At 38.4% G+C, this 18,485-nt stretch overlaps 1 protein-coding gene across 1 annotated transcript in view; it reads left to right on the top strand.

The window, feature by feature from the left end:
* The first annotated feature begins 117 nt into the window (after window positions 1-117).
* The window catches only part of cfap74 (cilia and flagella associated protein 74), a 62,965-nt gene continuing 44,597 nt past the window's right edge, over window positions 118-18,485 (top strand). The window contains exons 1-16 of the mRNA XM_044111444.1: window positions 118-206; window positions 321-354; window positions 573-670; window positions 920-1,028; window positions 2,786-2,950; window positions 3,794-3,892; window positions 4,234-4,338; window positions 4,737-4,910; window positions 5,080-5,190; window positions 5,841-5,979; window positions 8,404-8,541; window positions 8,666-8,784; window positions 15,440-15,506; window positions 15,888-15,977; window positions 16,704-16,889; window positions 17,539-17,635. Coding sequence (XP_043967379.1) covers window positions 577-670; window positions 920-1,028; window positions 2,786-2,950; window positions 3,794-3,892; window positions 4,234-4,338; window positions 4,737-4,910; window positions 5,080-5,190; window positions 5,841-5,979; window positions 8,404-8,541; window positions 8,666-8,784; window positions 15,440-15,506; window positions 15,888-15,977; window positions 16,704-16,889; window positions 17,539-17,635 — 1,693 coding nt within the window. The 5' untranslated portion in view covers window positions 118-206; window positions 321-354; window positions 573-576. The remainder of the gene's footprint in view (window positions 207-320; window positions 355-572; window positions 671-919; window positions 1,029-2,785; window positions 2,951-3,793; window positions 3,893-4,233; window positions 4,339-4,736; window positions 4,911-5,079; window positions 5,191-5,840; window positions 5,980-8,403; window positions 8,542-8,665; window positions 8,785-15,439; window positions 15,507-15,887; window positions 15,978-16,703; window positions 16,890-17,538; window positions 17,636-18,485) is intronic.

Here is an 18,485-nt window from a genome sequence, read left to right as displayed (position 1 = left end):
AGTCGCCAACAACGTCCTCTCAGTGGGGGTTCAATTTCATGAGAGAAAATGACAGGGGTTTTTTTTTGTTTTTTTTTCAGTTGAACTTCAGGGTTAAGCCCCGCCCCCTTGCGTCTCGTCTCCTTGGAAACAGTGACAGTAAGGATTAAACTTGCTTCAGAAAAGGTTGTTTGGTAAAACAGTGTGGAAAAGCCTCACTAAGACAGGTATTTTGTTCGTATTTTTTGATAGTTGTTGATGTGATTGTTTTTTTAAACGTGAAGCATTTTAAAAATAGCCATATGCTACACTAGTTTTTTTTTTGTTGTTGTTTTTTTTAGCTTTCTAGCATTCCGAGTTAGCAGCACCTATCAGGTAAACCACTCACCGTCTATTTAGGTATTCTTTGTTTCTGTGAACTTTGGAACTACGGTGTTTTAAAATAATATCAATAATAAAAATAATAATGTGGCTTTTTTTGTGTTTGTTTTGTTTCTGTCAACACTTTCCTTAATTTAGCTAATTTTAATTGTTTATTGAAAGCCACAATGTTGTCAGTTCGATTAGTTTGACTGTTTAATCTCTAACCAAAGCTTGATGGACTTTGAGGAGTTTGAGTGCTCAACTGAAGGTGGGTCTCTGAAGTCTGGACTCTTCGATGTGCTCCTTCGCAGTTTTGATGAAACAGAAGGTAAGAAGCAGCTTCGAGCATCAGGCTAAAGCCATGTGGAAAAACAATACATACTGAAGTACATACGCAGAATTAAAAGACTCAGTTTTTTCCCCTCCTTGTCTGAAGTTAAATTTGACCAAACTTGTCTTGTTGTAGGTCAGATTTAGTCGGATTTACCAAAAAAATATATTTCTGGTTGTTAAATGTCACAATAATGAGAGAAAGAATATGTCAAAGATTTATCTTTTTTAATGTCTTCAAAATCAGAGGAGGAAGAGGAAGAGGTTGTGGAGGTGGAGGCGGAGGCGGAGGATGTATATTTTCATGAAGAGCCAGGCCCTCTTCCTGATTTGGAGTGGATGCAGGAATTATCTGAGTAAGTATTTCTATTAGTCATTGATTTACTAATTCTGTACCTTGCCACTTCTCTCTGTTGCAGTTGTCCCAGTATGGAACTGTTTGACATCAAACACTTTATTATCTAGTTTATCAAGCACTGATTCTATTTTCACCATCATATGCTCAGGGTGCAACCAGACTCTCCAAGAATAACTGCAGTAAGTGCAGTGCCAGACAAAATTATTGGCACGGCTTGTTAGAGAGCTATAAAAAACAAACAAACAAAAAAAAAAACAACAAATCCCTCTTTTATTGCAGTAGCCTAATCTCATTGTGAAGAACAATCCAGTCTTTAATTTGGGTTTATTCTGTTTTTATCAAAGGTGACTTAGTTACATTATGGGATAATAGAACCACTCCCAATATATTTGCTGTGACTATTATGTACTAATTTTTACTGTTTGATAAGCATTTCTAGGATCTCAATTAGTGATTACTGTGTATTGTGTCCTTGGAGTAGAAATATAACAAGAAATATAACAGTTTCCTTTATCCTGTGGCTATTAGTCTGTATAAGGTCTCATATTAATTGTGCAACCATGTGAGCAGAATGGAAAAGGAATAAAAAGTAGCCGATACTTACTGGTAGAGATTTGATTCTTAAATGGGCAGTGTTAGGTGGAATCGACTTTTATGAGCTTGTTATGTGACTCTGCCACCATAAACATACCTGGAGCTGCCTTGATTGTTTCATGCATGTTTGTGGAAAGTCCTTAAATCTCTCGTGGCAACCATTCAGCAGTGGAAAATACCTCAGTGGACAGCGTTGCCTTTGAGGCTCATCTCCCCCCTTGGAGCTGCAGTTTCCGAACTTCCGCCTCACAGAGCAGCTCTCCCCCCGTGGCTCCCCGCTCAGCTCCCTCAGACTAGCCAGCAGCAATCAGCAAACAACTGCATCTGCTGAGCTCTCTATAGCTAGGAGCTAATCTCACTGCAACCTTGGTCAAAATGTCGTTAAAGGGTCAACAGAGGAGCAATGTGTGATTACTTCCTGAAGGTGGAGTTTCAGAATGAACAGGAGTTCTTAAAGAGACAAAGGCCCAATTTCAAGGCAATAATTGCGAAATCAAATTTCTTTTAAGTCATATTAGATTTAAATAGTATTCTTACAGCAACTTAACCATTTCTCGATTGTGCTACAAAATGGCACTCAGTGCCTGGAAAATGCATAATAATGCCAACCAAGGAATGAAATCTGCAGATCACAAAGTCTCCCTTACAGTCATTAATTGCTATCCACAAGCCAAGCTGTTTCGTAGGGGGAGTTCTGCCAGAAAAGAAGCAGTAACTAATGTAAACACGGAGTTGAAACTTCAACTGGAACTCTGTGCTAGAATTTGGCATGAAACCAAGGATGATTATGTGGAAAAGCACCTCATGCCTGCTGTAAAGTTCCGTAATGGATCTTTGTTGCCCCTGCCAATCAACTCTAAGGTCTCCTTGTCTGAATACTCCAACCTAGTAAATGTCATAGATACGGTTAATTTTGCTAAAATGTATTATTTCATCACATTAGATGTTTCCCCAACCCCACTTGATAAATCTGCTTAACTAAAGCTTGGATTACTTAACAGTTTTCATTGTGAGATTCTGTAACTGCAGTAAGCCAGGTCACAGTTGTACCAAAAACTGATGGCCAGCACCTTAAATTCTTATACGTGCATAAAGCACATCCAGGATGCACATTAAATATGCATTCATTTTCCTCATGTGTCTTTCTTCATCATTCCCAAGTGAGAGCGATGGCGGCGGTGATGGCGCCAGCGACCTTGCACCTGAGGTCGATGTTAGCAAGCAGAGGAGTTTTGCCGAGACAGCACGGATGTTCAAGCTGAGACGAAACCTGGACCAGCTGGACTCGATTCATCGACAGAAGGAGCATGACGTGCAGAAAACCAGGTCTGGACCTGGCACTCATCGACCTCCAGAGCTAACTTTCCTGTTTAGCCCGGATCAAATTGCATGTGCCTCTCTGGAATCGGCAAACACATCCACTCCGGTCTCATTGTCTCAAATGGTTTGTGTTGAGGTTTGAGGCTTTGTACAGATTGTTTCCTTTGTTTTGTTTTTCCTGTTTTCCATAATCTTCGCTCTGTTGCCCTTGTCACATGGGGGAAATCATTTCTGTACCAATTGATTCAGCAATTTGTGGGAAATCATTCCTACCAGAGAACGAACATTTCTAGTAATGACCTCTCCATTCACTTTTCTTCCCTGTTTTTATTTATCTCCACGGCAAGCCATTAAGCACCTGATGAACTGTGATGCAGTCTCCATAAAAAATGTCAGTCATCATCATTCAGCACAAAGCAGCAGTGGTCAGTGTGGAGCTTTAGTGCTCTCTGACTAAGCATCGGTTTAATGGAACATAAGCACAGCTGGCTTTCAAACGGTCTGCATCTGTTATGTTACAGTCTGCATTGGTTTCCTCTAATAAGAGCATTTTCCATCAGTCACAGAATGTAGCTTTTCTTTATTTCCCTTGAAGAAAAAGAATAATAATTTCAGAATTTTACACCAATCGAAATAAAATTTTCAACTTCCTGAATATACTGACTCAATTAGTTTATTTCTTTTAGAATTCAACTGTTGCACATTTTGCCACATTTCACAATAAAAATAATAAAGTTTGTGTATATTCAAGTTTGTGCGTTTAACATGTCAAGATGTAAATTCAGAATTTACATCTTGACAGATTCACCAGTGTAGCTTGTCATTTTTCAACTTTTTTTTCCTTTTTAGAGAACACCTGAACATTTGCCACCATAATATAAAAAGCTGCTTGGACCAGAAGAACCAACTGGAGAAGGAAATAGAGCAGCAGAAGGCAAACAACAACAGGTGAATATAAAATAAATAAATTCATCTGCACCAGATGTGGGCATTTACTGTTGTTCTTTAAGTAAGTAGCATCCTGGAGAAGCCTATTTCAAATAGACCAATATTTGTGTCTGTGAGGCTACGAATGCTGTGCCATGCAGTTTCAGCCATACAGTTATCTAAAAAAAAAAATATAGATAGCATTTTTTTCTAATTTTTTTTATCATTACCACAATAGTGCCACAACTATTGTGTTAAATTTTCAAGTCCATAGCACCCACCACTATTCTATACTGTATAAGGATATTCTGGTGACCCAAGCTATTTCTCTCTTTCCACTCATTCCTGTTCTTAATTAACAGTGTGGCGGTGTTTCGACTGAAAACCCAGCATGAGTTGTTGTGTCAAAACCTGCAGAATGAAGAAAAGCTGGAAGGCCAAATCCTCACCGAACTGAGGCAACAAGAGTGGGTTCCACATGAAGACGGTTTGTTTGTTCCAACATGGTTTGACAGGCACTCCGACTGCATGAAAAGGGCAGTTCTCTGATTAGCTCTGATTTGATCACTGCCTTTGCTTTGAGGAAGTAAACAAGAAAGAATGAGACAGCCAATATGAGCAATAACTTCGCAACCAATAGAAAGACCTTACTGTCGAGTTTCTTATGTTATTATTTCTGAGTTGTAGATAAAATGAAGTTGTTTGTTAATTCCAAACACTGCAAAACTATTTTTCAGTTTTAATGTCTGATAAACCCTTGCAGACTCCTATGTGCAGTCCTGTGTTACGAGCTAGATTAAATCCCGCAGTAACAAGATGTCGGTACATTTTGTTCTGCTAACTTCCAAATTTCTCCTCTCCTAAGAATGGAGCTGAATATGATGGAGGTGCAACTTGGCAACGTCTCCAAACACCACCAAGTCTTGGAGAAAGAAGAGCAGGTCTTCCAGGTCCTTAAAGCACAGAAGGCTGTAGCAAGGTTGGAGCAGGAGAGGAGAGTCAGCCAAAACCGTCAACGCACAATGAAGCTTTTCATGAAGTAGGGCCAACGACAACTTGCGTCGTTCATCACACTGAAACAGAATACATACATTATCATTTCCTAATCTTTGTTTCTTAATTGATCAAACCCTTTTCTTTTCCAGTCATATAGGAGTAAGGAAAACTCATTTCCTTAATGTTTTGTAATCTTGTTTGTGTTCTGATAGTGAACGGGCAGTCAAGCTGAAGGAGGAGGAGATCAAATGTCAAAGGAAGAATGAAGAGTTTGATGTAAACCGAAAGCTAGCTGCCAAGTACTTGAGGAGGAGCAATAAAAGGTAATCCTCAATAAACCCTGAACAGAGTTAGATCGCAACAAGATAGTCACTGTCTCTGAAGACTTTTAGGAGAGTCGGTCTGTCCTATTGATTGTTCACTGGTGCATCATCAGTGTATTAAACGGAAAATAGACAGGACATATGTAAGTGCTTTGATTCCAACACCAGTGTTGTAGATGAGAACGAAGGGGATCACAATCTGATACTAGTTCCTAATACAGGCATCATGGTTTCTGTCCACTTTGAAAAATAAAACTGATTTGTCACTTGTGCCCCGTACAAGATTTTTATTGCGTATTTGCATATATCATCAATGGGAAACAGGCCCTTACTGTGTTGCCCACAGTGTAAGTACGGTAAGAAATGAGTTGAGTCATTGAGTAATGACTCAACTAGCTTCGAATTTTCATGTTGCTACTCGGAACTAAAGAGTTATTTAGCTGTTTTTGAAGAACATAGTTTAAAATCTAAAATACTTAGATTGCTAAAATGCAAACTGGAGAATTATTTACGACCCAAGTTCAGATTTATGAAAACCGTACCGTATTATGGAATCCAAAAAAGGAGATGTTTCAATGTTTTCTTTTGGTGTCAGACTATCTCACCAACAGAAAATGCAAAATATAGATAGGTCAAACCATGGCTTCAAGCTCCTCTGACGGCGAAAACTTCAAAATGGAAATGGAGGAAATGGAGGAAAGTGTTAATAAACGCGCTGACGACTACAGCACCCCCAGTGACTTCTTCGCAGAGCCTGAATTTTCTGGGCTGTGGGAACAAGAATGCAAGGTTTGCTAAAACAACACAACCTTTCAGCTTAAAACAAATTCATCTGAACTGCTAAATATAAAGAGCAATAAATCATGTACTATTCAGCGTAAATTTTCTGCAGGGAGCAGCAAAGGCTCCAAATGCTTGGTGGAGAGGTGTTTATTGAGGTGTTGGGATCAGGATGGAATATCATATGTACCACCTCATGCTTACAGTGAATCGTATTTCTGGCAGGTGACGAGACATAGAATAACACGATCTGTCAGGTCAGGTAGCACAAGCCTGTGTGAAACTCAGCTAAAGTATCTGAGATGCTTGCCCAATTGGATAGACATCTCCCAGGAGACCAAACCTAATCAGTACATTTCAGGTGTGTTCACATTACAAAAGTCATTCCTCTGAAGGACTGCAGCTTGATCGAAAATACGTACCTGTAAAGTTTAGGCACTGTGTATGCTAGAGTTTTGGCATTTTTCTGTTGACACAGTGTGTCAAAAACAGATGGATAAATATAACAGCACATTTACAGTGTCACCAAGAGCACACTTTGTGATGATGGCACACATTTCGACTGACACACACTATTCGTAAGTGACAATAATATCCACCTGCCAGCTTCGGTGTTATATTTAGGAACAGCTTTTACTTCTATTTTACTTTTGTAAATCTCAGTCTAAAATGATGACTATAACAAACACAATGGTTATTTAATTACTCAAATTATGCTGAAGATTATTTTAAAATGTATTTTTATTATTTTTCTAAGAATACAATAGACCTAAACATCGAGAATTAAAGCGAAGCACAGACATGGGATAACAAGGCAGGTGATTGAACCTCCACTTGTGTTTTCTACTTACAGGGGAAATTATATTTTCCAAAGACATGAGTTTCAGTTTTTATCTTGGAAACAAAAGTTTATGGGGTTCCATCAGTACTACAGATTATAACTATTAAAGTTTTGCGCAGATGTTAATCCACAATGTTGCATGTCTGCTAACTGACAGATGTTCTTATTGTAGTACTCAAGCACCCAGGCAAAGATTGGTGTAATACACTTGGAGAACTAAGTTCTAGGGCCCAGATAATATAAAAAAAACAATCTAAAATAAGAAGTGCAGGGCATGCAAGTGAAATAAATCCCCAAAACACAGACTGGTAACTGTGAAACAGGAACATGTGGGAGACAACCAGATTGAGAGCAGCTGAGGGAGAAGATGAGTGATGGAGGGAATGAATGGAAGAACGGAAAGAAAACGTCAGACTACAAACTGTAGAACAGTATCCAAACATAACATTACCTCTTCATGAGAAAGACTCAAAATGTACAGGACATAGGGAAACTCAAACAGCAAAAAAATAAAAATGCTTGTGTGTCCAAAATGTGTCCACCTCAGTTTATTATCAAGTTGGTTGTTTTTTTTGAAAACTTGATAATAAACTGAGGTGGTAATTAAAATAAATATTTTTGGGAACCTCTTCTTTAGGCAACAGAAACTTTACAAAAATTTTACTGAGCTCCTGGACTGGAAAAAGGAACATATTAAATATTTATGTACCAGACACAAATACCCAGTGCAGCATTGGATGTACTGTAACACTTAACAATAGAAGAAAAACGATTCAGGGTTGATATTTGTAGAAAATCCCCAGTCACCTTTAAACCATCCTTTCAAACCAACTGTAGGTTGCGAGAGAATATCTCGTGGAACTACGCTTAAAGAACTCCTTAAAGTAACTATCAACTATTACATGTACTTTTCAGCAATCACCAAAAGTTTAGAAAGAACAACAAGAGTAGGAGTGTCTCTGAATTAGCTCACTGCCACAGAGGTGAGTTGGCTCACTGTCTTATTCAGCATCCTAAAGCAGTTGGAATGAAGGGCGACAGGCTTCGCTTCCCATTGCGTTGGTTCCTTTGAGGCTTCAGAGCGAACACAGCGTTACAGCTCAGAGATCTGAGCGTGTGACAAGTCAAGTGGAAGGGATCTCTCCTGCGAACATACAGATCGGACTGATACCCTCATTAAAGCCTACAGTCCAGCACAGCAGTCAAATACAACAAAACAACAAAGCTAACGAGGTGAATCGTGGGGAAGGAGGATGGCGAGATTAGATGTTCTCTTTGTAACAAAGTGTTTGCAGCAGTTTGAAAAAAACGAAACTCCAAATACTAGGATACCAAACCACACAGTTTCAGATGTAATTTGAATTATTACATGACCTTTTTGTCATATTTGGGGAATGAGCTCCTTATACAGCTGCTGTTGTATTGTGAGTATTATTTTTTTCTAATATAATGACTGAAAGATCAAGGACCTGAAATACGTAATCTCATGTAATGTTACGTTTAAAGAGATTATTTCTCTGTTTCTACAGTTTATGTAGACATCTGGTGTGGAATGTGTTTTCAGTAGCTTTTCTTCTGCTTCATGGCTACAGAAGCTTGTCTTATCTTCTGCAAAGTCAGAAGTTAAGGAAGCTGAATCCAGCCAGGACAGCGGGACGTTAAATGCGACTGCCAAAAGGGTTCTGAAACAGCCTCCATTCTCCAGTAAGCCAGAAGTCGTCCTCTTTAAGGTACTAACTTTAGTAAAAGTGCCACCCCAAAAAATATGCACAATGAATAAAAGCATTTAATTAATCATGCAATGTGGAATTTTACTTTTTTTTCCTGCTGACTGATGTAAGCAATCTGTTTTAGGATTTTGAAGTTGGGAAGAGGTATAAGAGGAAAATTATCCTGACAAACATCTCCTACACTATTAGTGTTTGCAGATTTATCAGAATCTCTCCAGACCTGAGGGAGTTCGTCTCTGTCAAGTAAGCAAAAGAGTAAAGAGTTTGTCTGAAACTGTAGCTTGCTGTTTGCTGTTCTTAGTTGGTTTAACTAAGAAGCTCCCCTGAGCTTCAGTAATGCTTGACGAAGTTTATACTCAAGTTTGGTTGAATAGTCAAGAATTCAACCAAAACAAATGTCTTTTTTTGTTTAACTCTCTGTTTTAAAAAGGCATAAAAGAGTCACTTTGAACTGAAGACAGTTAATAAAACAACATAGTTTACCAATGCAGTTAAAAATTTACTATGGATGAAAGAAACACATATCAACAGCACTGCTCACCTCATATAACTTTTATTATATTTAGCCAACCATGCTCCATGTGTTACCATCCATCCATCCATCCGTCCGTCCGTCCGTCCGTCCGTCCGTCCGTCCATCCATCCATCCATCCATCCATCCATCCATCCATCCATCCATCCATCCATCCATGTGTTACATTATTATAATTAGCTATTAAAACTCTATGGAGTTGGTAATCTTTAGAGTGTTGAATTTGTTCTAAAAATGCAGCATAATTGTGATATAGTGGCCTCCTAAATGAACATGTGGAAAAATGAGCATCATCTGTTAAAAGCCTTCAGAACACTTATTATTAGCACTCTCTCTTCCATGAGCAGAAAGGAACCCTGCCACCATTTGTCATTTTAAAAAAATGATGGAATATGCGTGAACGCAAAACCTGTCCTCCCACATATGGATGCCGGCTTGGATCACCACGCGCACACAGCTCCTCTTATGAGTCCCCGATAAATGAGTCAGTCGATGTTTCTTCTATCTCCTCTCTGTGATGCCTGCCAGCAGCCCACAGGCCAAGCAGAGATGCATTGTTCTCCAGGTCACTCTCTGAGGATCGCTTTCCCATTATGTCTTTCATGGCTTGATGTGGAGACTTCTCTCCTCATTCTGCCTGACTGGATGAGGAGTCTTGTAGGCTGTGGAAGGGTCAGCTGGAAACTACTGACACTGTTATGGGTTCGGGATCACTTGTCTGAATATATCACCTTCTAGTTCTCCATTCCTTACTCACATGTAACAGACATGAACTTCTGGCCACATTTGGAAACTAACACACGTAAAAGATCCCAGCTTCCTGCTGGAGGGCAAAAAACTCCAGCAGGAAGTTTGTTTTTTTTTTACAACCAATGACTAACATTGGTTGTAGCTGTCCTGGTGTCAACATAACACGTTAAATCTCAAATCTTTGCAGGTTACCGGTGTAGATATTTTAAAAAGTGGGACACAGTGTTTTGCTACTAATTATCAACACAACTAAATAACAAGGTCAGAAAAAAGTTTTAATTAAAAAAATGCAGAGGGAGAGGGAAATAGCTAGCTTGACTTTGACAACATTAACATGCTGCAGAATTTGTTGTGTTTTAGCAAAAAAAAAAAAGGTGACCCACACACCAACTTTGACAAATTCTTAGTAGAGCAGCTGTTTAAATTAGCTTATCTGCCACACTTTTTACATTCTTAGCATTCACCTTTTTCCTCTGAACGTTGTTCTACTTTGTCAATAACATATTATTTTGACGATATACATTGAAGCTTGCAATTGTGGGAACGTGGGTATGTGAATACTTTCTCAAGACACTTAACCCTTATTTCTATCAATTTAAAAAAACAACAGCAGATTTCTAGTATAATTATTTACTCTTGAGATTTTACACTTTACTCTTTAGGGGGCTTTTTTCTCACTTCTAAGTGGCTTAAACAGCGTTGCCGTGGCCACAAAGGCAAAACTTGGCGCCTGCCAAGATGGATTCTCCTGCAATAATATTCTCTGGTGAAATATAATGTTTACACATCACTTCAGGAAGCAGCGTACAACCAATCGCAGTACAACATCAAAGCCAAGGAACATGAGAAATAGCACAGAACTATGATTGTTAATTGTAAAAGATGTTAAAACAGAAGTGGTTAAAATTGCAGGCAAGGTAATTATCTTGTTTTACACCTACCTTTGATTATTCATGTGTAGTAGTGTGTAAAACCCCGGTTAGTCACAAATTCAAACCTACAATACTGAGATCAGTCGTGATGACCACAAAGAACAACACAAACGAGGAGTACACGAGGCTTTTTCACATCAGCCCATGGTTTCCTCTACGCCCCCTGAATTTCTAAAAATGGCTTCCTCCCCTCCAACACCCATTTCAGAGTGGGCTCCACTTCATCGTTTCTCTACTGAGACACAAACTGGGAAAGCCTGGTTTCTGCCAGATTTGGTAAAAAGCCACGGCATAGATGCTGCGTTAAGTGACTCTGCCTAGCACGTGTTAGAAATGGGGGTCTGAGCGGAAAACATCCTTCTGTGTGTGTTCCTGAACTGTGAGATAACAAATAAGCCTGTAGAGGAAGTGCTGAAGGAAAAATCTGAGTACATAATAACACTTTTTTTATGTAGTCCAAGTAAAGAATGCTTGAAAATTATACAAATATTAGCACTTTATTGTATATCTTGGCAATAAATACTTTCACAAGTTTAAAACATTAACCCAGATTATTTTAATATACTCAGAGGAACATTGAGAAATCTAAACTAAATTTCCTCAGGGACTGGTCTTTGTTTCTAAAAGCATTTCACTGACGTTATTTCAGCCAAAGGAGATTGCCTGCTAGCTGCAGGTTGTTCAAACTTTTTCCTTAGTTATGACATGTCTTCTTTTTTATTGAGTAAAACTGGGTTATTTTGGTTGTTTACGTGTACTTAAATCACTTTCTCTACAAGAATTTTACATTTAGCATTTCCTACATTAAGAGTTTTTTAGAGGGGGGGGAAAAAACAGCTGAAGAGCTAAAAGATCAACTTTTATATTTATTTCCTCCAACTCTAGAGATCCCTCATTTTGATATTTATGCCAAATATTGCAATATTCATTTGATCAGAAATGACAACGAAACTACTCGACAGATTTTGCTGTTGAAATAAACATGAGCCCAGAAGAAAAAGTTTAAACTCAAAATCCATCATAAACAAGTGTACTGAAACAACAAACAGTTCTAAGCATCAAATGGTTCTCTATTGTAAGTAAAATGAATTATAACTTATTTCAAGTATTTGGGCATACAAAAAAAAACAAATCTTGTCTATTTGCACATTTCAGAATGACTCAAATAAGCCCTTGCATACAAATCTTATGCATTAACGAGGAGCGCACTGTCTACAGTCAATGAAAACATTTCAACACCTCATTAATTATTCAGTTCTTTACTAGGTTAGAGAGTATTTTGGAAATACGTTTTATTTTAGATGTTTAGACACATCGGACACAGTTTTGAAGGTTCTGTAGGTTAGTTTTAGGTTAGTTTTAGAAGTGTCTGTGAATGTGTATGAGGATCTCTAGCTGTGACTTATGAGTAGATTGCTTATTGATTTACTGAGGGTGAAGCCGATGGCTATTGCTACAACTGTGTAATTCAACACACAGAATTGTCACTGATACTGTGAAACCACATTTTTCAGCCTCATGGTCTCAGTCCTCTGCAGCGGACACGCTGGCCTCATTCGCAGCAGTTTATATAGGGCTGTAGCAGGCTTTTTCAAACACTGCCTCACTCAGCATTTAATCCCAAGTGAACTGCTCTATTTTTCTTCGCATGTCTTTTCATGCCACCTGTCTTGAAGTTAGAAAATAGCAAAAGCACTGGAGATTTTTTATTTCTATTTTTTTTTACCCGCAGATGAAAAGGGAAATGCTTATGAGGTACAATAGGACGTTTTCCACTTACCACCTAGTGACCAGGTGGGATTCTTTCATACGTTTCCATTTCACAGCAGTAAACTCTGTATCCGCCCCATGTTCCCCATCTGAGTACTGAACCAACAACTTCAAATGGGAGGCCAAAATAAACCTACTGTACTGGTCCATTTGCTCTCTGTAATTTTCTGTAAGTACAGAAAGATATTCAGACTATGTTGATTTTACAGATTGTCAAATTAGGTATGGCCATTTATTTTATAGAGATTTAACTTGAACAAACGTTTTTCAAAGTTTTAATGTCCACTAAATGTTTTCACGTTTTCTCACAATCAAAAACCTTCGATGCATAAATTTTAATGCGAAGCAATTTATATAATTTATGATTTTAAAAATGTTTCCTCATTTTTCTGCCCAGTAGTAGTAGCAAGTTAGGTGAGACAGAGTGTCATTTTCAATTAGATTCTTGCCACAGATTCTTGATTTGATTAAGGTCTGGAAATTGACTGGACCGTTCGCAGAATGTTGCTCTTTATTATACGTTGACTCAGGTTCCATCAAAATCTTCTGTGCTGTGAATGAAAATAAACGCAAACATCTACAATAAATCACACTTTTACAGATTTGGGAATAGTGAGTAGACCCTTTTTTATTTTGTTATTTTACATATTTGCCAGATTATACTATGTAGGTTTCTGGGTCATAGACTTTTTTTATTTTGACTCTATCCTTGTTTAGTAAATGGTGGGGTTCTGTGGGGGTTTTGTACTCTTGAAGAAACCATTTTTGAACCAGGTGAAAGTGAGATCCTTTAAACCAGGGGTCTCAAACTCAATTTCCCTGGGGGCCGATGGAGGTAGAGTCTGGGTGAGGCTGGGCCGCATCGGGTTTTCCACAAGAAAAGCTCTTACAAAAACATTCCAATGTTAGCAAATGACTTTATTTTTATTTTTTAAACACAAAATAAGATGAAAAAATAAATAAATTAACAATTCATAAGAAAAAAAATTAATCAGTAATAAATAAATAAAATATAATAATAACACAGCAGCTATAGAAGACTAGATAAATGTAATTATAATATTTCAGATTCAAATGGCTGTATTAACAGTTCTTTAACCTTTAACTTTCTGAACATGAATGGAACATTGAACATAAACTGTTATGAATATAACAGTTTATAAACTGTTTATAAACAGCGCTTCCTCTCGCATAGCCGAGCCACATTTGGCTTAAGGGAGGAGGCAGTTGAGACCCTAAGTAGAGCTTGAAGATGCTCGTCAGTAAGTCTGGACCTGTACTTGGACTTATTGAAGTTCAAGGTAGAGAAGAGCGCACAAGTATGTGCTCCCAAAAGACACATGGTCCGCTTGAACATTCGGGAAAGCTCAGGGAAGCTGGGTGGCAATTCTCTCAAAATTGCCCAAGCTTGTCTGCTTTTCCACTCACCTCCCTGAACTTGGCTTTGAGTTCAGAGTGGCACTGCGGTCAATGAGCTCCATTTGAAGCACTGTGATTGGTAAGTTAGTTCAGCTCGCACACAACACTGAAAAGTGCCAATCATATCAAACTCGAGCAGTGTTGGTATAGTTACTTTGAAAAGTAACTTTAATCGACTACTGATTACTCCTTGAAAAAGTAACTTAGTTAGATTACTGACTACTTGATTTGGAAAGTAACTAAGTTACACTAAAAGTAACTTTTTAGTTACTTTCAGCAGCTGCTAACAACAACGCTCTGCCTCCTGTGAAAATCACATTGAGCTTTGCCAATACTTTTTTGTAAGCTATTTTATAATGGTAACATCAACAATGTGTCTCCACTGATAAGGTTGAACTGAAGAGGAGATTGTAGAAAAATAAAAAACGTGAGTAGTTTGTGTGGTCCACTGTTGTCTGGAAAACTCTAAGAAGGATTTTAAAGCCCCTCCCTCCCCTCCCCCCAGCCTCCAGGTTCTGCGATACGGCCCTGCATTTGGTGTCACTGCGCACAGAGCTCCTCCTGCAGCTCACAGCTCAGATGGCTGCACAGATTTGCGACACTTATCTTAGTATTAATAATTAGAATTAAGTTGCCATTATAATTATTGGAAACTACGGACACGTTCATTCGTGGCTGTTTTCACGTTTATTGCGCTGTTTAAATTAGTCTCGATGTTTGTAGTTTTCTGGAGCGCAACGCTCGGCTCATTCAGAGGTAATATATTAACTTGACATTAACAAAGACACAGCGGGACGGATCATCTGAGAAATGATGAACAGGGAGAGATGGAGTAAGACTACCTTAATGACGAACAAATTCTGGGATTTAGCTATTATGAGTCTCTGCTTATTTCCAAACCCAAATGAGCAACTTCACGTTCAAAAACGAGCCCAAAAAGGCGCAACCCGCCGCTCATTAAATCGGCAAGCAACTTTAAAAAATGAAGCCCAAAGCCGCTTATAATAATCGGACTTGTCAGCAGAATCTCAAAATAGTTCCAGTTTTTCCACCAACAAAATGCGCATCTCCCTCCATTGTTTACATTTCTGTCGCATAGAGACGTCGGTCACTCGACAAGACGAGTAGAGGAAATACGATTAAATAACAAAAGAAGATAGTAACGCAAAAATGATTTTGATAAGTAACTGTAGTCTGACTACTGGATTTGAAATAGCATATTACTCGTTACTGAAAAAAGTGGTCCGACGTCAGTAACACGTTACAAATTAACGCGTTACTGACATCACTGCTCGCGGGCCACACTAACATTAAACTTTCATATTAAGGTGGGGGCCACAAACTATCGTTCCGAGGGCCGCGAGTCTGAGACCCCTGCTTTAAACATTTAAACCCTAGAACTCAACATTTTTTACCATGATTGTAGTTCATATTTGGAATGAGAACACTACTTGTACGGTAAGTTGTCTAAAATGCTATCTTTTATTTGTTTCAGCTTTCAGCCTCCTGGTTCTTTATCTACTGGGATGTCTTGTGAAATGCTGGTTACATTCCATCCACTGGTAAGTCCTGTGAGCACTTTATTCAGACACCAAGAGGCTGAAAAACATAAACTGACCTCCACATTGGGACACACTTTCTATGATGCACTCCTAATCATTCAAAGTAGTGCAAAGTAATGACCGTTGTTGCTTTGTAAGGTCTTTTAGTTTCTTTTTTAAAATCATTTTTTAAACTGGTATTTATGTACCAAAGTAATATCTTCTGTTTGTTAGAGCAGAGTTATCTTTAGCACTGAAGTGGTTCCAAACCATTTGCCATGTGGGTCCATATTGTTGGGTTGAACGTACATGTGAACTACAAATTTAAGCTAATACATACATTTTTACCCCCAAAAAGTAAACAGGCAAAAGTTTAAGTGATCACTTACCTGATCACTGCAGATTAATGAAGACCTGGAGGGAGAATGTTATTTTGAATCAACCTTTGGCCCCTTCTCTGTGCCGGTCAGATGCGCCATGAAGAAATGCAGCGTGAGTAGACTCATTCAAAAACTAAAGATTGCTTTTACTTGTTGTTTAATTAGCCTTCTAATCTGATTTGGTTAATTTTTGTAACTTTTTTTTTTTAAATGCAATAATTTTTTTGTCCATTTTTATTGACTCTACCACACATGTACAGTGGGCATCTACTGCTTAGGTATGTGTCTGTTACATAAAATAATAAAATAAATAAATATAAAACAGTAACGACACATGCAAGTCTCAGTTGTTCGCTTGGAGACAGACGGCATAAAAAAACGTGAGTGACAATTTCACAGGTTTGGTACACGGCAGCTCAGTCCAAACAAGCCTAAATCTGGAGGGCATAAAAACTAAGAAGCATCAAAAAAAAAAAAAAAAAGGCTATACACTCAAGAGAACAGTGGAGCTGAGTACAACCTGGCACAGGAAAAAACAAGCACATATGGTGGAGATACACACAGGAGAGATGTTTACTCACAGGTGAAACTTCATTGCACTGTCCAAAGGAACGGAAGAGGAACATGAAAAAGGAGGACACTGAACTATTAGTCACTGTGTTCTTTTCATCTTGTTTCATCTTGTTACAGCACTTCAGTTTAATTAAGCTCACCTTCTTTAATCGGTTTATTTGTTAATGCATCAAAACCTTTGTGAACATGAGGTGGCAGCTTGTCAGTAATTGGCAATTAACTCATCTGACTAAACAGTGTTTATCTGTGGATATTTTCTCTCTAGCCGGAGGTTGACTGCCAGTCTATTGACTTTGGTTCGTACGTTGTTGGCCAGAGTGTTTCACGGACTATAACCCTGACCAACAACGGAGCACTGGCCAGCTTCTTCAGCGTGGGCACCTCCATGCATCTCTCTCCGGCAAGGAGGCATGCCCGATTGCCATCCCAGGATTTCCTCAGCACAGATCCGGTCAGCCATCAGTAGAAAACTCTGAAGTTGCTCTACACTGCAAAAACACAAAATCTTATGAAGTATTTTTGGTCTAGTGTCCACTTGAAATAAGACAAAACTAACTTACAAGTCACTTTTCAGTAAGTTATAGGAGCTTCTTTTAAGTGAATAGTTTCATAATATTGATTTTTAAAAAGTACTCGTCCCACTGGGAAATTGCCTCTGAAATATTACTTTTTATCAATATTTAAAGAATTATTGACTTAAAACAAGCCTCTATGTGTTGATGAAAAGTTACTTCTGAGTTAGTTTTGTCATATTTCAAGTGTACTAAGTGTATTTGCACTAGAAACAACACCAAAAATACCAGGTAGGATTTTGTGTTTTTGCAGTGTATTTGTCATGATTCCTGAATCAAAGGAAGATTTATTACAGCAGGTCACGGATTTTTGTGTCACAAGTGGCTAAAATTTTCTCCACATTTATGTATAACATTTAAACTATAAGTAATAAAAGTAAGTCAGAATAAAATGAATTATTATGTAAAAGAACTCAAATAGTTCAGCATTATTCTAACTTAAAGACGGAAGTTACATTGTAATCCTTCATGCAAAAAATGAATGAGTAATAAGCAAGTGTTTCTCTTTTTTTTTTTTTGTGCTTATAGGGAAGTGATAACATAACTTATTCTGGTCGCGGGAGTTCTCATTCGCTGGATTTAGAGGAGGTCCATCCAAAGCAGCAGAGTCTTTCAATGGAATCTGGTAAAAATACTGCAGTTCGTGCAAGTTGAATGACAGTGCTTAACAAGTGCAAGACTAATGGAGGATTTCATTCAATATGACAAAGATTCCTTTCGGAGATAAATTGCAGAGTGCCTGGCAAAAGTATTTAAACTTTAATGTCTCCATACCTGATCACTTCACAGCCTCAAATTTGGTGCATTTCATGTAGATACTTCTAAATTTGTTCCGATAGCCTAAAAGAATGTGAAAATTAGCAGGTGAAACCTGCACAAAGTTCTTACAACTAGAAATCTTAAAATTGCAGCAGGCATGTGGATATTTGTTCCAGTATACATTCACACAGACTGACACTGCGGAGTTGGAAATTGTCACTTTTCATTTTGCACCACCAAGCGTTTGGCAGGAGTGAAAGGTGTCTGAAATGGGCACCGTTTTAGTTTAGCAGATGGCAAACATTAGCAGCATATTAGCATGTATGCTCAGCGTACTGTTGTGTCTAAATCCGGAATCGCCACGCAGATTAGCTGTATTCGAAAAATGTTTTGTGAAGCTCCACTCCGAGAGTTTACACAAAACTGATTCTAGAATGAAGGACGAGAGCAGAGGCTCTATCTCTGGGACATCTGGTCTTTGTGGGAACGAAAACCTAAAGGAGGACTCGGTAAAAGCGCAGGGTTCACCTTGCTCTCCAGGATGCATCTCCTCTTTTATGTCCTCTCACATCTAAAGTCTTCATCGCTGTGCTCAGCACTCTCCACAGCTGAATCTTTTGATAAGCAATTCAGGGCTTTTTTCTTCTGCTCTACAGGCTTTGGCAGTTGTGTTGCTGCATCTCCATTTTTTCTTCGCTCTTTCTTCTCCGTTGGTC

The sequence above is a fragment of the Gambusia affinis genome, linkage group LG01 (genome assembly GCF_019740435.1).
Source record: "Gambusia affinis linkage group LG01, SWU_Gaff_1.0, whole genome shotgun sequence".
Lineage (NCBI taxonomy): Eukaryota > Metazoa > Chordata > Actinopteri > Cyprinodontiformes > Poeciliidae > Gambusia > Gambusia affinis.
The sequence above is the reverse complement of the archived record's forward strand: the minus strand, read 5'-3'. Positions and strand labels throughout refer to the sequence as shown.